At 39.6% G+C, this 23,208-nt stretch overlaps 1 protein-coding gene and 1 pseudogene across 1 annotated transcript in view; both read right to left on the reverse strand.

The window, feature by feature from the left end:
* Window positions 1-23,208, reverse strand: part of DNAH6 (dynein axonemal heavy chain 6) — a 213,437-nt gene that overhangs the window by 75,175 nt on the left and 115,054 nt on the right. The window contains exons 43-51 of the mRNA XM_032410573.1: window positions 21,443-21,589; window positions 20,798-20,871; window positions 18,940-19,094; window positions 14,715-14,946; window positions 6,859-7,011; window positions 5,200-5,340; window positions 3,481-3,723; window positions 1,743-1,910; window positions 1,024-1,259 (exon numbers count right to left, since the gene is read on the reverse strand). Coding sequence (XP_032266464.1) covers window positions 1,024-1,259; window positions 1,743-1,910; window positions 3,481-3,723; window positions 5,200-5,340; window positions 6,859-7,011; window positions 14,715-14,946; window positions 18,940-19,094; window positions 20,798-20,871; window positions 21,443-21,589 — 1,549 coding nt within the window. The remainder of the gene's footprint in view (window positions 1-1,023; window positions 1,260-1,742; window positions 1,911-3,480; window positions 3,724-5,199; window positions 5,341-6,858; window positions 7,012-14,714; window positions 14,947-18,939; window positions 19,095-20,797; window positions 20,872-21,442; window positions 21,590-23,208) is intronic.
* LOC116636388 lies at window positions 11,651-12,522 on the reverse strand (annotated as a pseudogene).

Genomic DNA, 23,208 nt, shown 5'->3' on the forward strand with positions numbered 1-23,208 from the left:
TTTTAATCTTGATACCATAATCCCAGTCATTGGTAGTTAAGTACACCACAATTCCTGGGGAGACATTCCTGGATGACTAATGTTTCATCCAACCCAGTTTTGGTAGAGAAAGGAATTACAAAATCAGAGTTTTAGAAATGTAAGACATTACAGAAATAATAGTTTTATTTTTACAATGCCCTGGCACTCACGTTTTTACCCCACTTGCCTTAGTTTAGGTCCTTAAAAATCTCTTGCCAGGACACTACGATCACCTTCTACCTGGTTTTATGTTTCTCAGTCAACCCTGCTCCTTGTGAACTTCTGCCAGATTGGTCTTTCTCACAGGAAAAGCTGATTATGTTGAAAATGTTCAATGGTCCTCAGTCCCCTCTGGCCCAGGCTTTCCATCTATGCTTTGCAGAACTCCCTGGCTCCACTAAGGTGCTGGCCAGAGAGGGAGCAGGGAAGCTGGGTGGGGGTCCTCTGGGCCTTCTACCCTTGCTTGATCAGTTTTACATAGAAAGATTTCTTATAATTTTTATTGAAAAAAATTTGTATTACTAAAGAAGGTTTGAAAACTACACATCTCCAGGATCAAACACAAGACCTTGCATGCTGTCATCACTGCTCTCCTCCCCAGCCCCATCCCATTCCACGAGCATCAAAGGTCCCTGAGCTCTCCCCATAGTCTCACTCTCCACCTGAGCATCATATCTCAAAAACCTGCTCACACCTCTCCATGAGCACTCTTTTTTTTTGGAAGTCCTGGTACTACGCAAATATCGCATATCTTGAAATTATTATTTTTCATGTCTGTCTCCCCATTATCCTATATGTGCCTTAGAGAAGAGCTTTGTATCTTCCATCATCTAGCACAACACAGATGTTCAAAAAAATGCTTGTTGAATCAATCTGTTGATTGACTGACCAAATCAGTAAGAAGGCAGAGAAGAGAATGAGCATATATAAATGAAAATGTAGAAAAACACCAAAGAAATTCCCCCATGCATTTTGGTAACACATGATTATGGATGTACTCACTTGGCATTCAAGAGAATAGAAATCGCTTCCATAACAGTCATGACCATATCTGGGGGCTTTGTAAAAACTCTGATTTCTGATATGTCTGCTTTATCTAAGGAATCCAGGGCTTTATTAGCAGCATCAAGGGCAGGGAGAGCTTCTTCAAGGTCTCTCTGAGCATCATCGGCAATTGCTTGGGTTTCCTCAGCTTTCACTTTTGCTGTTGCTTCATCTTCCTGCACAATGCTACGGACCTAAACATTGAAACACAGCTGCTTAGGTGGTCTCATTATTTGAATTTCAATGTTTAAAAACAAAGCCAATGATAATGTGTCATATTTGCCCCTCTGGATTATACCAACAATGAAAGAGTATTAGCTACAGCACATTTTAGGCTCTCCTTTGTCCATCTCATGTAGGCTGATGGGATAATTGAGCTGAAGCTGTTAGAACAAACCATTCCTTCTTAGGAGATGAAGAGCTGCTGCTTTATACTTGTTGGGGGTACTTTTCTCACCACTCTCTGTCCCACTCATTGTGTTCACTCATTCTCAGGGTGAGAACCAGGCTGATTCATTGAAGGTAGATTGTTTACAACTTAAAAGCATTGTTAAAACTATCACTTAATTATTTTAAAGACATATAAAATTAAAAAAATCCAATCCCATGTCATGATATATAGGTGATCAGTTGGTGATCAAAACCTTCTCACGACCACAATGTCAGGGAATGCATACCTGATCGGCATTTTCTTGATCTACTGCCAATTTGTCCATCAGGGCTTCAACATCTTGTGATTTTTGAAAAAGGACAGGTTCTAAAGCTGAAAGCTCTAATTTCATTTTATCTACTAGTACGTTTGTTTCTAATAGCTTGGTGAGACCGTTCTTCACCCGGTCACGTGCCTAGATGACAATAAAAATATCTATTATAATGAATATTATAAACTATACATTTCTTGGCATCTCTTACTCACGTATTAGAATTTTACATCTACAGAACTGGTAAATCAGTTTGTAATACTTAAAATTGTGAACAGACAGAAATCTTCAGGTAACAGAACTCTAGGAAATGACCATGACATTCACCACGGTGGGTGTAGATCTATGCCCCCTAGCCACAGCAGTTGGCATGTCACCAGACTGCGGGCTCACTGAGGAACCACATCATATTATTATTATTTTTTTTTTTAAGATTTTTTTTTAATTTATTTATTTGACAGAGAGAGACACAGTGAGAGAGGGAACACAAGCAGGGGGAGTGGGAGAGGGAGAAGCAGGCTCCCCGCAGAGCAGGGAGCCCGATGCGGGACTCGATCCCAGGACCCTGGGATCATGACCTGAGCTGAAGGCAGTCGCTTAACCAACTGAGCCACCCAGGCACCCACCACATCATATTATTTTTATTCCCTTAGCTTGGCAGCTTGGTAGACTGTTGAATGAACGAGGGGTAAGTTCAGATAGGAATTTCTGGAGGCCACAGCTCTAGGAACTTGTTTCGTCAAGATGGGTGAGCAGAGCTAGGAACTTGTCAGTGTTCTGGGGACTCAGCTCTGATTGCTGGATCTGAACCCTACTTCCCAGTGGTAAGGAACTTCTGACTAGGATCAAAGAGGCAGGACCTAGAAGAGGAGGCAGCTGGGAATAACTATTTTTTGAAGGTGAGTCAGAAAGCCTGGTTCAAACTGACAGGTTTCAAAATATCTATCAAGTTATTTTACAAAGCATGTATTTATTTACCAAGTAAAAATCCTCTGAAAAACATTAAAAATATCTTAATGGTCTATACTTCTATTTTAATTTTGATTAAAATGTTGAAAATTTCAGCTCATGTTAATAGCCTGCTGATGGTGATCGTGATGGCAGCCACTCTTTCCTGAGCACCTCGTAGGTGTCAGATCATATTCCAAGCCCTTCACAAACAGTATCTTACTTAAACTCCACAACAATCCAAGCGGTAGATGTAGAAATTTCTAAACCTTATTCTCTACTAAGCCCTAGAAGTTACAAAATGTGCTCACGGTTGTGCAGCAAGAAAGAGGCAGAACATAGGTTGTATATGGTCTGCCTGACACTGAAGTCCTTGCTCTTAATGGCAACTACGGACACATGTTAGGCCACCGGAACTCCATCTCCGCTGCTTAACAAAAGGTTCTCCTTCTCATGAAATATTACAGAGATGTCTAACTTACCGCCTCACTTTGATGCTGTTACTATATCCGTCTCATTCTACTGAGGCACTTAGGTAAATGACAGTAGAAAAAATATACATATCAAGGAAGGGGAAGGCCTCTCGGCCGACAGCGTGAGACATTCTTTTCATCTTTTTGTCTGTCGCAGGTTGTCAAGGGCACATGTGGGGATGGAGAAGGCTCCAGCAGGTAAGATGGCATGTAGAACTTCCGCTAGTTCTGGCAAGTTTTGAGTTCAAGCAAAAAAAAAAAATTTTTTTTTTTATTGATAACATTATACTTACCGAAACCAGCTGCTTCTTTTTCTCACTCAGCATAGTCAGGAAGAGATTGATGAGTTCCAAGTAGGAGGTAGGCGTTGTGTAGTACCGTCTGCGGAGCTCCATGTAATAGCGTTCTGCCATCGTGGAGACGCTCAAGTGAACGTTCACGCACATGAGGGAAAGCTTTTCTTTCAGTTCTTCTTTTCCAGCATCCACGTTTGCAAAAAACGTCTTTGATACAGAAAGAAGTGCTTCTCTAGGCCACTGAAAATAAAGATATAATTTGGAAAGTCTGTTGCTCATTTCTATAATATACATTTTAACAAGTAAGAAAACATATTTCTCTGGACCTCTTCCTTGCTTTGTCCCCCCTTTTACCCAATGAATTCCTACTCATGTCTGTAATGTGTAATGAATGGAATGGCTGCATTCATTAGAGAGGGGTTTGGGGCTGCATTTTCTATCCCCAGCCCAGTGTCTGGCACATGGAAGTTGTTTAATCAGGATTTGTTAATTGAATGAATAAATGAATGGGTGTATTTAGAATAATTCCATGAATAAAATCACATACATTACGAGGACCTCATGTCCTTACTCTGTTTATTATGCAGGTCCGTTATTATAATCATTGTCCTCTTCACCTCTTCAACTTCTTTGCTCCTTTCTTGTTTCTCTGCACTCACCTGAACCTTAGCCAAATGCAACTTTCTGTTACCCCATGTCTGTGACTGTGTAGTTGAGCATGGCTAGAGAAAAACACACAACCTTGCCGACTGGCCTCACTTTAACTTTGTGACAACTAGCTCAAGTGGGTTCTTAGAGCAGCCCAGAAAAGCTTCTACAGACTGCTAACACCTCCTCTTTCCACTTCATTCTCAGCTGATGACCTCGCTTCCCACATCACTAAAAATAGAAGCAACGAAAACAGAATTCAGTGAGCTCTCACCCCCACATCTTCCCATCTCCCTGTTATCTGTGCTCATGTACTCTGCCCCCCGCTCCTGTTCCTCTGGGGTATGCTGTGCATGCTCCCTGCCCAGGCCGACCCCTTCGCTGATGACTCCATCCCATCTCTTCTTGCCTATTCAATGCCATTGGTACAACTACACTTAAATCTGTCTGCTGCTCTGTCAATATAGTTCTTTTCTGGATCACTTCCATCAGCACACATGCATGCTATTTGTGTTTCCCACTTAAAAACACTTTTCTTTTGACCTCACATACCCTTGTAGATACTACCCAGCTCTTGGTGTTCTTTTGGGGCAAAACTTCTTGAAAGAGTTGCCTATGTTCACTGTCTCTGATTCCTCTCGTCTCTTCTCTCTTGAACCTTTTCCCCCATCACTCCACTGAAACCAAGCTCTTGTCAAGATGACCATAATTTCTACATTGCTAAATTCCATAGTCTCCTCTTCCTTTATAAATTCTGTTTAGCCTTTGTTAGGTCTTTATCATTGTCATCTCCTGTATATGAGTAAATTCCTAGCAGGGTTTAAAGCTAATGCAAGTACCCTTGAGTTATTTTTGGGCAATGTGTTACCCCTTTAAAATCAAGTGAATCCAGGGGCACCTGGGTGGCTCAGTTAGTTAAGCCTCTGACTCTTGATCTCAGCTCAGGTCTTGATCTCAGGGTCATGAGTTCAAGGCCCGTGTTGGACTCTGCCTTGGGTGTGGAGCCTACTTAAAAAAAAAATCAAGTGAATCCAGCTTCCCAGAGAGGTATCCTGGTATGTCACCAACCTGGACAAACCAATCAATAGTGCAGCAGTTCACAAGGGATGGAAACATCCGGCATCGGGACCGAAAGGCCTCCCCCACAGGGCTCATACAGAGAACAATGTGCAGCTTCTGACGGACTCTGCTGATAAAGTGCTGAAACACCTGACAAAAAGATATATTTCAATTAAAATAAGGGTGAAGTAACAATGAAAATAAGTGTTAGCTAATGCCTCTGGTCTACCAATACTAAATAAAAACACGTTAGTGTAGCAGATGCGCGAATTGTTTTGGTCAACCTCCATTCCAACCCCTCATGCAGTCTGGAAAGATTAAAAATGACATTTGGCAGACTCCATTGCAACTAGGATTCTGGATGTGATGTAGGTTTTCCTCACCAGCGTATTTAAGGAGGCCTCTTGAGTAAGGTGGAGAGAGGTATTCCTACAAGTTTTTGCTTTGGGGTAGGGGCCACTGAAGAGAGAGACAGGGGCAGGGCCACAATTTGTGCAGGGGCAGAGTCTGGCCGAAGCAGCGTGGGCCTGGAGCCACCATCTGGGGATGTGGCTCCTTCTGTCAGCTATGTTCTTTTTTTTTTTTTTTTAAAGATTTTATTTATTTATTTGAGAGAGCGAGAATGAGAGAGAGAGAGAGCATATGAGAGGGAGGAGGGTCAGAGGGAGAAGCAGACTCCCTGCTGAGCAGGAAGCCCGATGCGGGACTCGATCCCGGGACTCCAGGATCATGACCTGAGCCGAAGGCAGTTGCTTAACCAACTGAGCCACCCAGGCGCCCTGTCAGCTATGTTCTGACGAGGCTGGGGATGTGTGGCTTTGGAGCCGGCAGCCGAAGCAGCAGCATGCTGATTGCTGATGGGTTCAGTGGCTTCCAGGCTTGGCAGCTTCCCTGACCACTGACTTCTACCACGTGCATCTCATGATCATGCTGAGGAACTCAGCCTGGAGTCCCTTTCTTGGGCTCTCCCAGTGATTCTGTGTTCCTCGAATAAACCCCTTTCTGCTCTCGTCAGCTGAAGTAGACCCTGCTGTTTGTATGTACAAGCCCTGACCTAGTAGAGTAGAGGAGATCTCATAAAAGGACACAGAGAAGGCCTAAGAAAGAATGTTCAAAAAATTGAAGAACATCCAGAAGCAAGGGAAAGCACAGGGGCGGGCCAATAGCAGCATATGGAATCTAGCACTGTGTTGGAGAAATGGAGGAGGACAGGAGCTGGGTTGTTTCTCGGATGGGGCTAGGCCCGGAGACGTGGGGGAATCCATTTCTGTTTCAGGTGCTCTGATCTTGCTGATAGGCAAGGGAATCAAAAGTACTGCACTCCTCAGGCAGGGCACGGAGGATATGGGAAATCCCTTTGTGTTGAAAGAAGGATATGGCAAACTGTCCAGTTTGGACAAGACTATGACCTCCGTGGGGCAGTAGGGTTTCTGTTTTCTGCTTTCCACTGACCTCTTTGGAAGTCTGGTGAACCAATGCTTTGAATGCAGGGAGTAAAATACATAGAATTACAAAGGAAACCAATTATATTGGAAAAAACATCCATCCATGGACTCCTCAAAGGGATTTGTAGATTGTTAAAAAAAGGAAAAAAAGAAAAAAAAGAAAGGAAGGCTAACACAACTTTTTGTTTTACTAAAGCCGTATCACCACTGTGACATGTCCTACCTCATCTCTGTTCCCCTCAGAAATGCCTACTTCTTTCGCCCTTGGTCTGGTGGCTGCTAAAACATGTTCCAGTTCATCCTTTTCAAATAAATTGGGCACTTCACCTGAGTTCAGGATGTTATTTATATCTTCCAGGAACTCCTCCACTACAATCTGTAGAAGAAAGCAGAGTGATCATTGTAACTCACCCAATCGGTTCACATTTATTATGTGTAAATTGTAAACCAAATATTTAATCAAAATTCACATTGAGTTAATTTTATCTTTAAGAGAAAATAATCTTAAAAATTAGAATCTTAATATTCTAACACAGAAGTGCATTGATTTTTCATTTTTCCTTCCTGTATTGCTTCTTTTTCTTTTTTTTTTTAAAGATTTTATTTATTTGACAGAGAGAGACACCGCGAGAGAGGGAACACAAGCAGGGGGAGTGGGAGAGGGAGAAGCAGGCTTCCTGTGGAGCAGGGAGCCCGACGCGGGGCTCGATGACCTGAGCCGATGACCTGAGCCAGAGGCAGACTCATAATGACTGAGCCCCCCAAATGCCCCTTTCCTGTATTGTTTCTTAAAAGGAATTCATCTTTTTCATGGTTCAAGTAACATGTACAAACATTTTATTTTACAGTTATTTTTTAATTTATTTTAAAAATTTGTTTAGGGGTGCCTGGGTGGCTCAGTCATTAAGCATCTGCCTTCGGCTCAGGTCATGATCCCAGGGTCCTGGGATCGAGCCCCACATTGGGCTCCCTGCTCCGTGGGAAGCCTGTTTCTCCCTCTTCCACTCCCCCTGCTTGTGTTCCCTCTCTCGCTGTGTCTCTCTCTGTCAAATAAATAAATACAATCTTTAAAAAAAATGAAATAAAAAAATAAAATTTTGTTTATTTGAGAGAGAGAGAGAGAGCACGCATGCACACGTAGGCATGCAAGTGAGGGGAGGGGCAGAGAGAAAATTTTCAAGCAGACTCCCTGATGAGCATGGAGCCCAACGTGGGGCTGGATCCAACGACCCATGAGATCATGACCTGAGCCGAAACCAAGAGTTGGATGCTTAACTGACTGAGCTACCCAGGCACCCCTGTGCAACCATTTTATATTCTGCCCTTTTTCAGCTAATATTTTCTCATAAATATTTATCCATAATTCTGTAGAGTACTCATTGTATTTATAACCATTAATGGGAGCATAACACACTATTGAGCTAATGTGCCCTATTTTTACATAGACTTAAATGGTCCAGAGTCTTGTTTACATTTTAAGAACATATGTAGTTCTATAGATTTTTTCCCCAGTTGGATTATTTCCTGGGGATAAATTCCCAGGAGTGGAGGGTGCCTGGGTGGCTCAGTCAGTTAAGCATCTGCCTTCTGCTCAGGTCATGATCTCAGGGTCCTGGGATTGAGCCCAGTGTTGGGCTCCCTGCTCAGTAGGGAGTCTGCTTCTCCCTCTCCCTCTGTTCCTCCCCCATGCCCCCCTGCTCGTGCTCTCTCTCTCTCTCTCAAATTAATAAATAAATAAATCTTAAATAAAAAAATTCCCAGGAGTGGGATCAGCCATTAAAATGCATGAATAGTTTCTGGATTTTGAAGATTTTTAAATTTCCCATTCAATTCAAGTAAGATTTCCTTTAACCTTTAACTTTTAACATTTATTTTTGCTAGTTTAGGGAGAATTTTGCTTTGGGAGAATTTAATTTGCATTTCTTTGATTATTAGCAAGGGCAAATATGATTCCACATTTATTATTTTCCATTAAAAAATCTGTTCAAACTATAACCATTTAAATATTGGAATTTAAATTTGAATGAGTAGTTTTCATATTATAAAATAAACCTTTTGCCTCTAATAATTGATGCAAATATTTAAGAAATCTACAATTTATCCTTTTGTTCCAGTTAACTTTTTAGTGTTAAGAAGTTTGAGTTCTATATATTTAACTATGACAAAATATCTGTTGTTTTATTTTCTTCACTTGTAACTTTTTGTTTTTTTCTTGAAGTTGGCATAATTGTGTCTTGTTAATTTTCCCCAAGAGCAAACACTAGTTAGTTCTTTGTCCTGATTTACTTATTTCTGCTTTTATCTTATTATTCACTTTTTTTTTGTTGTTGTTACCTTGTGATCTTTATTTTCCTGAACTTTTAAGTCAACTAATATATGTAGTTTCTAATTTTTTATTCAAATCTATAAATTTAATCCTAAGAACTGTTTGGCTGCATTCACAGATTTTTATTTATATTAAGTTCATTTTCCCTGTTCTCTAAATAGAGATTTAAATTTTGATGTTCTTGACTCAGGAATTTTTTATATGAAATTTTTTTTAAAGATTTTATTTATTTAAGAGAGAGAGAGATAGAGAGAGAGAGCTAGCAAGAGACAGCATGAGCAGGGAGGAGAGGGAGAAGCAGGCTCCCCAATATATACACATAGGCATGCAAGTGAGGGGAGGGGCAGAGAGAGAAAGGACAGGCGCCCTGTCCTTTGAGCAGGGACCCCAATGCCGGGCTTGATCCCAGGACCCCGGGATCATGACCTGAGCCCAAGGCAGATGCTTAAAAGATTGAGTCACCCAGGCACCCCTATATGAATGTTTTAAAGTCCTGAGCCACATCATTAATTTCTCCTTTGATCAGAGCGTGATCTGATCTTTGTGATAACAAAGAATGTTATCACCGTAGTTTATGCTTTTTTGAATTTCTTGAAAATTTGTTTAAGTCTAACATATGATCAATTTTTGTAAACCTTCAGTAGTATTAGAAAATATTTACTTTCTTTGTAAAATATAAATGTAGTATATAGCCATTAATTCCAGCTTAGAAATTATATTCTTCATATTATCTAAACATACTTATAACTACTTTGTATTTGCTAGAAATAGCAAATTAAAATTTTAATGTCTTGTTTCTCTCAACTTCTCGTATTTATAATAGTTATATATATATATATATACATACACACATTAATTTCAGTTATTATGGTTATGTTTACTCTCCATTAACATAGAACATTTGAGATTGATTGGGGCTTTCAAAAGGGTATAATAGCCTTTTGTTTGCTTAAAGTGGAGCAAGACAGTCTGACTTGATCTTTGGAGCTTTAATACTTAGAGCCTTTTTATATAACTTGCTTAATTTTTAAAAGCAACATTAAACTTCTATAAGAAATATTTTAATTTCAGAATAATAAGAAACTACAGATAAACAAAATTAAGAAAATAAAAAAATCACTCACAATCCCATGACCCAGACATTTTCTAATTGTATATACAGCATATCTGTTTAGTTATACATTAAACCAAAGAACCTATATGGTAGATGATTTGTGTATGTGTTATGATGTAACAACACATCATAAATACTTTTCACATTAATTAATGTGTATTTCCACAAAGTAATTTCAAATTTTTTACAAACTGTCCTATTGTATAATTACAGCACAATTTACTTGTGTGACTCTCTCATTGAAAAATGAGGCTACTTAAAATTAACTGTTATTTTAAAATACTGTATTAGATTTTCTTGTACATACAACCTTGTATGCAGTTGTGATTACAGGTAAGAGAAATTTAAGGGCTTTAACTGCATATTGCCAATCACCTTCCAGATGATTTTGCTAATTCACAAGTGAGGTCTATGCAAGGCCTGTTTCCTGACACCTTTGTCAATACTGCATATTATGATTTTTTAACCTTTGTCTGTGTGCAAGGCCAACCCCTGACATTTATCTTTACTGAAATTTCTTTGGTTACTGGTGAGGCTGAACATTTCTTCAGGTGTTTAAAGCCCTTGATATTTTTTTTTTTTTGCGGGGGGGGGGGGACTTTCTATTCACATTTTATTACATTTTAAAATTTCTTCTATTGATGTGCTTGTCTTTTCCTTTTCACTTGAAAAAGACTGTATTTGTATTTATTTTCCAGCTTTATTGAGATATAATTGACATATAACATTTTGTAAATTTAAGGTGTACAATGTATTGATTTGCTACACTTACACATTGCAACATGATTACCACTATGGTATTAGTTAACACTTCCATCACATCACATAATTACCATTTCTTTTCTTTTCTTTTTTGTGGTGAGAACATTTCAGGTTTACTCTCTTCACAACATTAAAGTATATAAGTTTTGTTAACTATAGTCACCATGCTGTACATTAGATTCTTAGAACTTAATTCATCTTATAACTGGAAGTTTGTACCCTTTGACCAACATCTCACCATCTTCCCCATCCTCCAGCCCCTGGTAACCACTATGCTTTCTGTTTCCATGAGTTTGGCTTCTTTTAGATCCACATATAAGTGATATCATACAGTATTTATCTTTCTCTGTTGACTATTTCATTTAGCATAATGTCCTCAAGGTTCATCCATGTTGTAAACAGCAGGATTTCCTTCTTCCTCAGGGCTGAATGATACTCCATTATGGGTCTCTGTGTGTGTATACTTGTGTGTGTGTGTGTGTGTGTGTGTGTGTGTGTGTATACATGCCATATCTTCTTTATCCATTCATCTATTGATGGACACTCAGGTTGTTTCCATATCTTGACAATTGTGAATAATGCTGCAATAAACATGGGAGTTCAAATATCTCTTTGAGATCTTGTTTTCATTTCCTTTGGCTATATACCCAGAAGTGGGATTGCTGGATCATATGGTAGTTCTACTTTTAAGTGTTTGAGGAACCTCCATACTGTTTTCCATAGTGGCTGCATCAATTTATTTTTTATTTATTATTATTATTATTTTTGGGGGGGTTGTCAAATGATCCTTTATTGAAATATTTTCCTTTGTAGTTAACTAGCTGGGCATTCCACTGCACCACTGTTGATGTCATCTACGATGTCATGAGGGTGGTGGCCATCAACATTACAGCCCACAGACTGGGCAGTCCCCAGGATCTCTTTAATGGTTCCAGAGAGTTCTCTGGCTAAAGATCGGTGTTGCATCTGTCAGGCAATATTGACAATCTCATCAAAAGTGATATTTCCACTGTGCTTAATGCTTTTCTGCTTCTTTCTGTCTCTTGGTGGTTCCTTGAGGGCTTTGATAATTAGGGCAGAGGCAGAAGGTACCACTTCAATCTGGGCCTGTCTGTTCCGAATGGTCAGTTTTACTGTAATCCTTAGACCCTTCCAATCACCAGTCGCCTTGGCAATGTCATCACCAACCTTTTTTGAAGACAGACCCAGTAAGCCGATCTTCGGGGCCAGGGCAGACATGGCACTGACTTCGCCACCGGTGCACCTCAGGTACACGGCTTTGCACCATTTTCCCCATCCTCCAGCCCCTGGTAGAACTTAGGTGGCATGGCGGAGGTGGCTGGTATCGGATGAACCCGGATTTGGGACAACCGAAGACAGTTGCACCTTTGCCTCCTCTGAGCCAAAAGCCAAAAGAAAGCGGCTGCACCAATTTAATTTCCACCAACAGTGCACACGGTTCCTGTTTTTCCACATCCTTGCCAATGCTTGTTGTCCCTTGTCTTTTTGATGATAGCCATGGTAGGCTATATGTTTCTAGGATTTTATCCATGTCTTCCAGGTTATTCAATTTGTTGGCATGTAATTGTGTGAGGTGATATCTCATTGTGGTTTTGATTTGCATTTCCCTGATATTACTGATGTTGAGTATCTCTTCATGTACCTGTTCTGTTGGACATATGCATGTCTTCTTTGGAAAACTGTCTATTCAGGTCCTCTGCCCATTTTTTTAAATTGAATTTTTTTTTTTTTGCTATTGAGTTGTATGAGTTCTTTATATATTTAATTATAATGTGTCTCAGTGTAGCCCCTTTCAGGTTCAACCTATTTGAGCCTCATGGATCTGGATGTCCATTTCTCTCTCCAGGTTTGGAAAGTTTTCAACCATTATTGCTTTAAATATATTTTTTTGTTTCTTTTTCTTTCTCTTCTTCTGGAATTCTCATAATTTGGACCTTATTTCTTTTCATTATGTCCTATCAGTTCTGTAGGCTTTATCATTCTTTTTTCTTTTTGTGCCTCTAACTGGATAATTTCAAATGTCCTGTCTTTTAAGTGACTGATTCTTTATTCTGCATGGTCAAGTGTGCTTTTGAAGCTCTCCATTGAATTCTTCAGTTCAGTCATTGTATTTTTCAGTTCAGGATTTCTATTCAGGTTTTTTGATGGTTTCTTTTTCCTTGTTGAACTTCTTGTTCTGTTCATCCATTATTTTCCCAATTTTGTTTAGTTGTCTGTGTGTTCTTAGAGCTCACTAAATTTCTTTAAGAGAATTATTCTGAGTTCTTTATTTGACATTCATTGATCTCCATTTATTTAGGGTCAGTTATTGGGGTTTTGTTCATTTTCTTTGGTGGTGTCATGTTTACCTCATTTTTCATGATCCTTGATTCCTTACACTGGTATCTGCTCATTTGAGTAAGCAGTCACCTCTTCCAGACTTTACAGGTTCGCTGTGGCAGAGACAATTCCTCATCAGTCTGCTTAGTTTGGGTTTCTGGACATGTCAGCTAGCAATCCTTGAGCAGGTGGGGCTTGCTGTCAGGGTCTACTTTGGGGTGAGGCCACTGCCCAAGCTCTGAGGTTGGAGGTGGGGTATCCTGGCTGAGAACAGTTGGACAGGACTGCTGACTTGGTTCTCTCCCCAAGCAAGGTTGTAGGATGGGCTATGTGGTTGCCTAGATTCTCTGGTCTGGCTTCCTAGATGGCTGGGACTGGGTACTATACTCAGTAACAGGTAAGGCTATGAATTAGCTTCCCTGTCCTGGTGGGGCAGTGGAGTGAGACCCAAGGCCCCCATGGCTCATTGTTTGGGGACCTAAATCAAGCAAGGCTGTGCACTGAATTCTCTGGCCAGATGAAGCCACTGCTTTGCAGACAGGGAGCAGGGCTGCTAGATGGGCCATGCAGCTTCTCGTGTACTCTGGTTAGGTTTCTGGTCAGGTGGGCTAAAAGCTGTGTTCAGCAATGGGTGAAGTTACAAATTAGTTTCTCTGCCAGGGTGGAACAGGAGAACTGGCTCCAAGGCCAGAAAGGCTCTCTCTTTGTGGTCTTAACTCAAGCCAACCTGTACACCAAGTTTCCTTTCTGAATGGGCCCCCTGGCTTTGCTCTGTGGATAATCATCTCTGCTTGCTTTATTTTCCACTCAATCGTTGGTGGCCAGAGCTGGTGGTGTATATACATTTGGCTATGGGTCCTTTCTCATTTGTGAAAAAATATTTATATATTCAGATATAAATTCCCTGCATGTCACAGATGTTAAAAATATTTTCCCATTTTATGACTGTACTTAATTTAAAATAATTTAAGATATTTATGCATCAGATCTATCACTTTTTTATTCCTGCCTAATTTCTATACAAGTTTATTTTCCCTAACGTTGAAATGCCCAAGTATAGTCAATGCAGAAAATTTTCTTCTTTAGAATAAATTCGAGATCAGTTAAATTGGTTCTTATAGACATAAATGTAATCATGTAATCCTATTTTAATTTTAAAGTTAATTTAACCCTAAAACAGACATCATTATTTTCCTTTTCTTGTGTAAGGCATATTTCCCTAATTGATTTCAGTTAGGGAATAACTTACTTATATTTACTGCTACAGAAACAATTTATTACTTTCTACTACCCATGTCCTTCTCAAAGAAAAGTTCAAACCTCTCTCACCCCCTTAATCTTTGATCGTATTTACTTACTTGGAATTTAAAGGGTAACAAAATGGTTGGTAAAATAAATGAAAACGTAGTATAAAAGTCTTTTACAAGGTCTAAGACATCTGCTATCCAAGGGAACGGTTCCTTGAACTACATCATACAAACTATTCAAAGCACACTCATGATCATGACACTTGTACTTTAGCTATTTAAACATATACCTGGGTGTCCGTGAAGAGAAAGACCATATTCCTGTCATCTACACCAGCCAGTTTGTACAGCTTCCTCAGGTCTTCGTGAAAACTGTCATAATTATATCCCCGGCTCAGTTCAATTTGCAAACATTTGTAACCACATATGTGAGCTGCAAGTCTTGTAAGAGACTGCTTTCCTGTGCCTCCCACTCCAACAAGCAGGGCGTTGCCTCTTTCCTGACGGATCATGCGGGCAATCCTGCAGGCAGCAAAGTAGAGAAAGACTTTGTATTTCTTTTCTTTTCTTTCTTTTTTTTTTAAAAGATTTTATTTATTTATTAGAGAGAGAGAGAGAACGAGCAGGAGGGAGGGGTAGAGGGAGAGGGAGAAGCAGACTCCTCGCTGAGCAGGGAATCTGATGCGGGACTCAATCCCAGCACCCTGGGATCATGACCTGAGCCGAAGGCAGACCCTTAACCGACTGAGCCACCCAGGCGCCCTGCTTTTGTGTTTCAATGGCAGAATTGAGTAGTTGTGACAGGGACCATATGACCTGCAGAGTCTAAAATATTTATTACCTGGCCCTTTATAAAAGAAGTTTGTTGGCTCCTTTCCTAGGATCTTTTGCCAACTCCTCCCCTACAGTAAGCAAACAGATGATTTAGGCACCATTTCCACTGTTACGTCTCTAACAGAGTGGCACATCTAACAGAAGGCACAACAGATCATTGTTTATTTCTCTTCAGTCACCCAGGTAGGTATAAAATTGAGAGGTAAAGGGATATGTAATAATGTTTTGCTATTGTTTTCCATAATGTGCACACGTTCGACAGTAGATGAAATATTGACTATTATAAAAATCTTGCATTTTATATGTTACTCTTTCCTTGTTTCATGTATAGTACAGTAATTTGATTATTTTCATCTTAGATTATTGGAAACAAATAACTTGTCCATTCTGTTTCCAGTGTTCTTCTTCCTGTCAACTTACATATCCAGAGATAGAAAACCCCCTTCATTAGAAATCCTCCAAGGTTACATTTTCTCTATTGTAGTAGACAAGAGAAGGCTGTCCTCATTAGTGGCTTACATTTTCATAGAGATCTGTTTTACCATCCTTGAAGTGTGGTGACAACTTTGGGCATATGTAATAGGTGGAAACAGCCTGGAGCAAATTGCCCTTTGAAAACACAGGCTCTAAAGTAAAAACAATTTTTTTTTTCTGAGTTGAGAAGGCTTTTATCCACTTATCCTATGCAAAAAAAAAAAAAAAGTCTAAAATGTCACCAACAAATGGAAACGTAGTATCTGCTAAATTACTGAATATTTAGTAATTGTCCCATAATTCATGTTCATAATGAAGCCCTTTCTATTGCTACTCAGCAGTAGGTATTTGAAAACCCTTACAAGCAGAAATTTGTTTACTCTAATTCCTAACTACTGATCCTCTTTAGAAAAAGATGTCTACATCGTTATTCACATGGCAGCCCTTTGTGTATCTGAAAACCAAATCTCCTCCATTCTACAAATGGCTTTTAATTTCCTCCTGTAATACTTTAAGCAATCCTTGAGTAGCCTGGTGATTTTCTTTCACAGAAGTCAGAAAGATTATAAATAAAATTAAGTTGACTTTGCCTATCATCTGGTCTATTCTCCAGGAAGTTCCTCAGACAGAGTACTGCCATTATTTTTTCTTTGCAGGCTCAGGGCCTGTGTGAGCTATCGGATAAACGTTGTTAGGAGGTAGTGTGTGGGTATGTCGGCAGGGGGATAGATGAGAAGCAAGTGGTATCTTGACAACCCAATGACAAACTATTGTATAACACTGGAGTTGTGACAAAAATAAATTCTCAAATTAGAGTTAATTAAACAGAAGTAGAGGAAAGGTAAAAGACTTGATTGCTTATGGTTTATAGAAAAAAAATCCTAGGATTTAACAGTCAAAATTAACACGATGCAATACTAAAATGTAGTTCACAAGGGAAAAAAACCAGTCATTAAAATCTTGCTATGGTAGCAGACCGTGGGAGATCCTGTCCTCACTCACACACACTTCACACTGCAGATTCCACAGACTACCGTATCAAGTCTGCGTGTCACATTTTAAGTGGAACGTGGAGAAATTATCAAGTGCTCAGTATGTTGAGGCTGGAAATAATCCCTAACAGGCAATAGTGGAAGATCTGGGTTATATCTGCCCAGAGAATACAACGCTAAGAGGAACCTAGTCACAGTTTTCAAATATTTGGAGGGCTGTAATGAAAAAACTGGATCCATTTTGGGTGGAGGCACCTGCAGCCAAGTTAGAGTCAAAGGGCTGGATGCGATTCTCTGCCTATGACTCACTAGCTTGCGGACTTTGGACAATTCACCTAATCTCTCTGTGGTACACAGTATTGTCCAAAAATGGCTGCAGTACTATTTCTGGTCCTACTGGCTCTTTGATCCTGTCAAGAGATAGAGTCTCTGACCCCTTCTTGTGGACGGGGTGGGCCTGTGCCACTCTGTTGACTAACAGAGTTATGGTAGAAGTGATGCTATGTGACTTCCTAGGTTAAGTCGTGAGAGGCCATTTGGCTTCTACTGTCACTCTCAGGGCACAAGCTTGGGAGCCCGGAGCCATGGGAGAAGCCCGGACACCCCGATGCCACCGCGTAAGAGGCACAGGCAGTACGCACAGAGGCAGAGGTGTGCCAGGCCCTCCAGCTGCTGTCTGACTTGAACTGCACTGAGACCCCAAGACAGAACCACTGGGAACCATGAGATCATGAACTAATGAAGCCACCAAGGGTTGCAGTGGCTGATTATGACCACTGGAATATTCTCTGAGTCTTATTTGTAGAGAGATTAGGATATTGAGCCGCAGAGAGGCGTTATCACAGTTAAATGAGATACTCCGTATCATGGTTTTATATTCATGCCGTTATTGTCACTGCTTCACAGGATGGGACAGATACAGATGTCACAGGGAGCAGATTTGGCATCATCCTTGAAGCGTCATTTCAATACTTGGAATTGTCCAACAGTACACAGATGCACTTTAAAAAGTGGTGCATCCTGGGACGCCTGGGTGGCTCAGATGGTTGGGTGTCTGGCTTTGGCTTGGGTCGTGATCCCAGGATCCTGAGATCGAGCCCCGCGTTGGGCTCCCTGCTCAGCGGGGAGCCTGCTTCTCCCTCTCCTGCCGCTCCCCCTGCTTGTGCTCTCTCTCTCTCTCTCTGACAAATAAGTAAAATATTTAAAAAAAATAAAAAAAGTGGTGCATCCTATGATTTCCCTCATATGTGGAATTAAAGAGACAAAACAAAAGAACAAAGAAAAAAAAGGAGACCAAAAAAACAGACTCTTAAATATTGAGAACAAACTGATGGTTACCAGAGGGGGGGATGGGTGAAATAGGTGAAGGGGATTCAGAGTGCACTTGTCATGATGAGCACCGAATACTGTGCAGAAGTGTTGAATCACTGTACTGTACATCTGAAACTAATACAACATTGTATGTCAATTATACTGGAATTAAAATTTGGAAAAAAAAGTGGTGTATGCCCCAAGGACTGCAGATATTCAGGCTGGATACCTATTTGTCAGGGATGTCTCTCAAAGGAAACTTTGGTGGGTGAGAGTCACACTCATAAGCAGATGGAATCTACAATCCTTGGATTTCACTCATTTTGCTATAATCTTGAAATGCATCTTTCTTTAGGCATGCATGTAATCAGCCTTGTCATACTGTACATGGATCTCTGTAAACTACCTTAGATCCTTTTTTGTAATGAGACAGGGCATTTAAAACAAACAAAAACAACCTATTAATATTTAGCAAAAATAACCCCTGGGACTCCATAGAAAGTTCATGCCACTTATATTTAAAATATATAAGGAGGGGCACCTGGGTGGCTCAGTCAGTTAAGTGTCCGACTCTTGATTTTGGCTCAGGTCATGATCTCAGGGTCCTGAGCTCAAGCCCTGCATTGGGCTCCAAACTGGGTGTGGAGCCTGCTTCAGATTCTCTCTCTTCCTCTCCCTCTGCCCCTCCCCACCCCTGCTCTCCTCTCTCTTTTCCCCTTTCTAAAATAAATAAATAAATAATAAAATAAATAAATATATATATAATAACTTTTACATTATAGCAAGATTTGCTAATAGGCCTTTGTTTATCTAGAAATCTAAAGACTTTTGTATGACTTAATTCTTACCTTTTAATACACAAGAAATTAGATCAATGCATTATTGGGCACCTTATAGTACATACCTTGAAACATGTTCTATAGCATCCTGGAAGAACACCAACTTTACTTCTTTGGGATTTGTAAGGTTATAATCATCAAGATAGTCCTCTAGAACATTTGCGATTTTCTCCATATCGGGCATGTCATCATAGATCCGGTCAATCTTATCTGCTCCAAACTATAAGATGATTTATGGGAGAGGGACCAAGTTAGATCAATTATGACACAGAAATATACACAACATTCATAACCTTAGGAGGGAACATTATTTTATCCATGTTACTATGTAATCATTTGCATGCATATTTTATTTATTTGTATATATATTTGCATATATATGTGCGCAAGGCTTTCAACCCAAGGAAATGGGACTAAGAAACTCAGATTTTCATAGTAACTGAAAATCCATTTCATTTAACTTCAAACAGTACATTGGAATTTCAATGATCTTTGCCATAAAATTCATACAGCAGCTCAGAAATAGGTTTCCAGTTTTTCTTGCTATACCTAACTTTGGGTTTGTACTTTTGCTCTCAGGCTGTTGACATCAGAGAAGCTAAATGGGCTGAAAATGATGCATGCCAGACTGTTATGGTCATAAACAATCATGCCAGAACTACATGTAGTTTTTACACAGCAGTCATCTGATTAAATAAATCATGGAGAATGAAATTTGGGGTGAACTAGAAGGAATTGAGTTCCTGTTTGATGTCTTGTGTGGACCTGTGGATGTGGTCTTTTCTTTGCTGGGGCAACTGCCCTGGGGGCATTTTCATTTGGAGCCAGTGACTAAAATAATGCAAGAAGGGTCCAACTGTTGTTTTCCCTTTGCTTTATTCTCCATTTGATGATTTTATCAGTAGAAACACATGGGAAATATAATCACCACCTGGAAACAAACTTTGGACTTTGTTTTTAATAATACATTTAAATAGATATATTGCATGTAAATAAATTATTTATCTTTTTTATTTGATAGGGATTACCAGGGTGATGAGGTAATTGCATACATACAATATAAAGACAAGTTCGTGCTTTTGTTTAACCAGTGCTGATTGAGAGCCTGCTCTATACCTAGCTCTGTGCGGGAAGCTGGGGATTTAGGGTGAACAGAACAGACACAGCCCCTGCCCTCTTGGAGACACTAGGAATGTTGTACCCAAACAAAAGTCAACTTGGTAAAACGAGATGGTTACCTATCAACATAGGTAGGATGGTTAGAAGAAGACTTATTCAAGGCGGTTCTAGAAGGCAAAATTAGGGCTGGTGGGTACACGTTATTGGGGGTACAAACTGAGGAGCATAATGTCAGAAAAATTTTGCTACTGATGAGAGCTACCCTGAAATGAGGAGGGCAGCATGGTTACCTACTGAGCTGCTGGACGTGTGTGAGCACAGGCTGAACAGCTACACAGAATACAGTAAGGGGGGGAATGCCAGTCCTGAGTTAAGAAACTAACCCTCCCTGTTTCCTTCCAAATCAAAAACTTGATGGGTCTCTGATTCAAACTATTACCAAAACGAATGTGACTAGATCAGGAGTCAGCAGTCTGTTTCTCTAAAGGGCCAGATAATAAGTACTTTAGGCTTTGCAGGTCATATTGCCTCTGTTGCTACCTCCCCACTGTGTCTTGTCATGTGAGAACAGCCATGTAAAAGAACAGCACACAGTCAGGTGGGTGTGGCTGTGTGTCCATAGAACTTTATTTACAAAAATGGGCAATGGGGTAGATTTGGCCTATGGGTCATAGCTTGCTGACCCCTAGTCTAGATCTTTAATCTTCACAGATGCAAAGTTCTTGTTGAATATGAAATTGAACTGTAAAATAGTAAGTGCTTTATTTATCTTCAAATATAGGCAAGTCAGTTCAAGATACTCACCTTAATAAAGTCTCCAAAGATGATGGGTCTATTTAAAAAATATTCCAGGCCAATTGCAATTCCAAAATGTTTATCTATTCAAAAAACAAAATCAATTTGTGATATATGATAAGCTTGAATGCAGTGTTTCAATAAGATATACAGAATAATATCAGCTGTTACTTTACTTAGAGGGCTTAACTAGTAAATGAAAGTTGAGAGAAAGCCATGTTGATACCACACCATTTTAGTTTGGTTGATAATCTCCTGGATTTAAGATTAAGAATGTTTAATATTAATAAAAATTTTATTAAATAATAGATATTGAATATATATTTAATAAATAAGAGGTACTTTAGAGATATCTTGGCTTCTTACCAGACAAAATGCTGGTTCTCTTTCTTTCCCTTTTCTACTTAAAATTGCATACTGAATTTAAAATATTAATTCTTCCTGAATTTTAATAAAATGATTTTCCTAATATTTCTCATATTTCTACATATTTGAGTCACTGAAGAGAAAAACTTTTACCCATGAATGACTAAAACTCATTTTGCTTTACCTTATCTAAGCTCATTTTAATTTTTCTTTATAGAAATCAAATTGCTTTTCTAGGCCCCCCACCAAAGAAAGAAAAAGAACAGGTACATAACAATTGATATTTACTGGCCATTTCTGTCAAAATAGTATGGAAATAGTGTTTATCTTCATTATTAATCAAACGGTCATGGAAAACTCTTTGGCATTCATGGCAAAAGAGTCTAAATATCTGTATTTCTTCTCTTATTGTTCCTGGATCACACTGGAGGATACCTGTTTTTGAAGAAAGAGGAAAAAGGAAACTTCTACATTTGTGAAATATCTAGTAACAGTTTAATTAACTAGAAAATCCTGCTGAAATCCAGCTTTATCCCCACACTACCAGAGGTGGGTGCTTCCCTAGTGGGTATACACACATAGAATAATGGTGATCTCTCCACAGTTTGGCTATTGCGGACATTGCTGCTATGAACATTGAGGTGCATATGGCCCTTCTTTTCACTACATCCCAGGACTGCAATTGCTGGGTCATAGGGTACTCTATTTTTAAATTTTTGAGGAACCTCCACACTGTTTTCCAAAGTGGCTGTACCAACTTGCATTCCCACCAACAGTGTAAGAGGGTTCCCCTTTCTCCACAACCTCTCCAACATTTGTTGTTTCTTTCCCTGTCCATTTTTGCCATTCTAACTGGTGTAAGGTGGTATCTCAATGTGGTTTTGATTTGGATTTCCCTGATGGCTAGTGATGATGAACATTTTTTCATGTGTCTGTTAGCCATTTGTATGTCTTCTTCAGAGAAGTGTCTTTTCATATCTTCTGCCCACTTTTTGACTTATTTGTTTTTCGGGTGTTGAGTTTGAGAAGTTCTTTATAGATCTTGGATACCAGCCCTTTATCTGTAGTGTCATTTGCAAATATCTTCTCCCATTCTGTGGGTTGCCTCTTTGTTTTGTTGACTGTTTCCTTTGCTGTGCAGAAGCTTTTTATCTTGATGAAGTCCCAACACTTCACTTTTGCTTTTGTTTCACTAGCTTTTGGAGATGTATCTTGAAAGAAGTTGCTGTGGGCGATGTCAAAGAGGTTATTGCCTATGTTCTCCTCTAGGATTTTGATGGATTCCTGTCTCACATTGAGGTCTTTCATCCACTTTGAGTTTATCTTTGTGTATGGTGTTAGAGAATGGTCAAGTTTCATTCTTCTGCATATGGCTGTCCAATTTTCCCAGCACCATTTATTGAAGAGACTGTCTTTTTTCCATTGCATGTTTTTTCCTGCTTTGTCGAAGATTATTTGACCATAGAGTTGAGGGTCCATATCTGGGTTCTCTATTCTGTTCCATTGGTCTATATGCACCCCAATGTTCATAGCAGCAATGTCCGCAATAGCCAAACTGTGGAAAGAGCCAAGATGCCCTTCAACAGATGAATGGATAAAGAAGATGTGGTCCATATATACAATGGAATATTACTCAGCATTGAGAAAGGATGAATACCCAATTTTTACATCAACATGGATGGGACTGGAGGAGATTATGCTAAGTGAAATAAGTCAAGCAGAGAAAGTCAATTATCATATGGTTTCACTTATTTGTGGAACATAAGGAATAGCATGGAGGACATTAGGAGAAGGAAGGGAAAAATGAAGGGAGGGGGCATCGGAGGGAGAGATGAACCATGAGAGACTATGGACTCTGAGAAACAAACAGGGTTTTAGAGGGGAGTGGGGGGGATTGGTTAGCCCGGTGATGGATATTAAGGAGGGCACGTATTGCATGGAGCACTGGGTGTTATACGAAAACAATGGATCATGGATCACCACATCAAAAACTAATGATGTATTGTATGGTGACTAACATAACATGATAAAATTTAAAAAAAAAGAAAAAAGAA

Source organism: Phoca vitulina, unplaced genomic scaffold, assembly GCF_004348235.1.
Source record: "Phoca vitulina isolate PV1807 unplaced genomic scaffold, GSC_HSeal_1.0 scaffold12, whole genome shotgun sequence".
NCBI classification, from domain to species: Eukaryota; Metazoa; Chordata; class Mammalia; order Carnivora; family Phocidae; genus Phoca; species Phoca vitulina.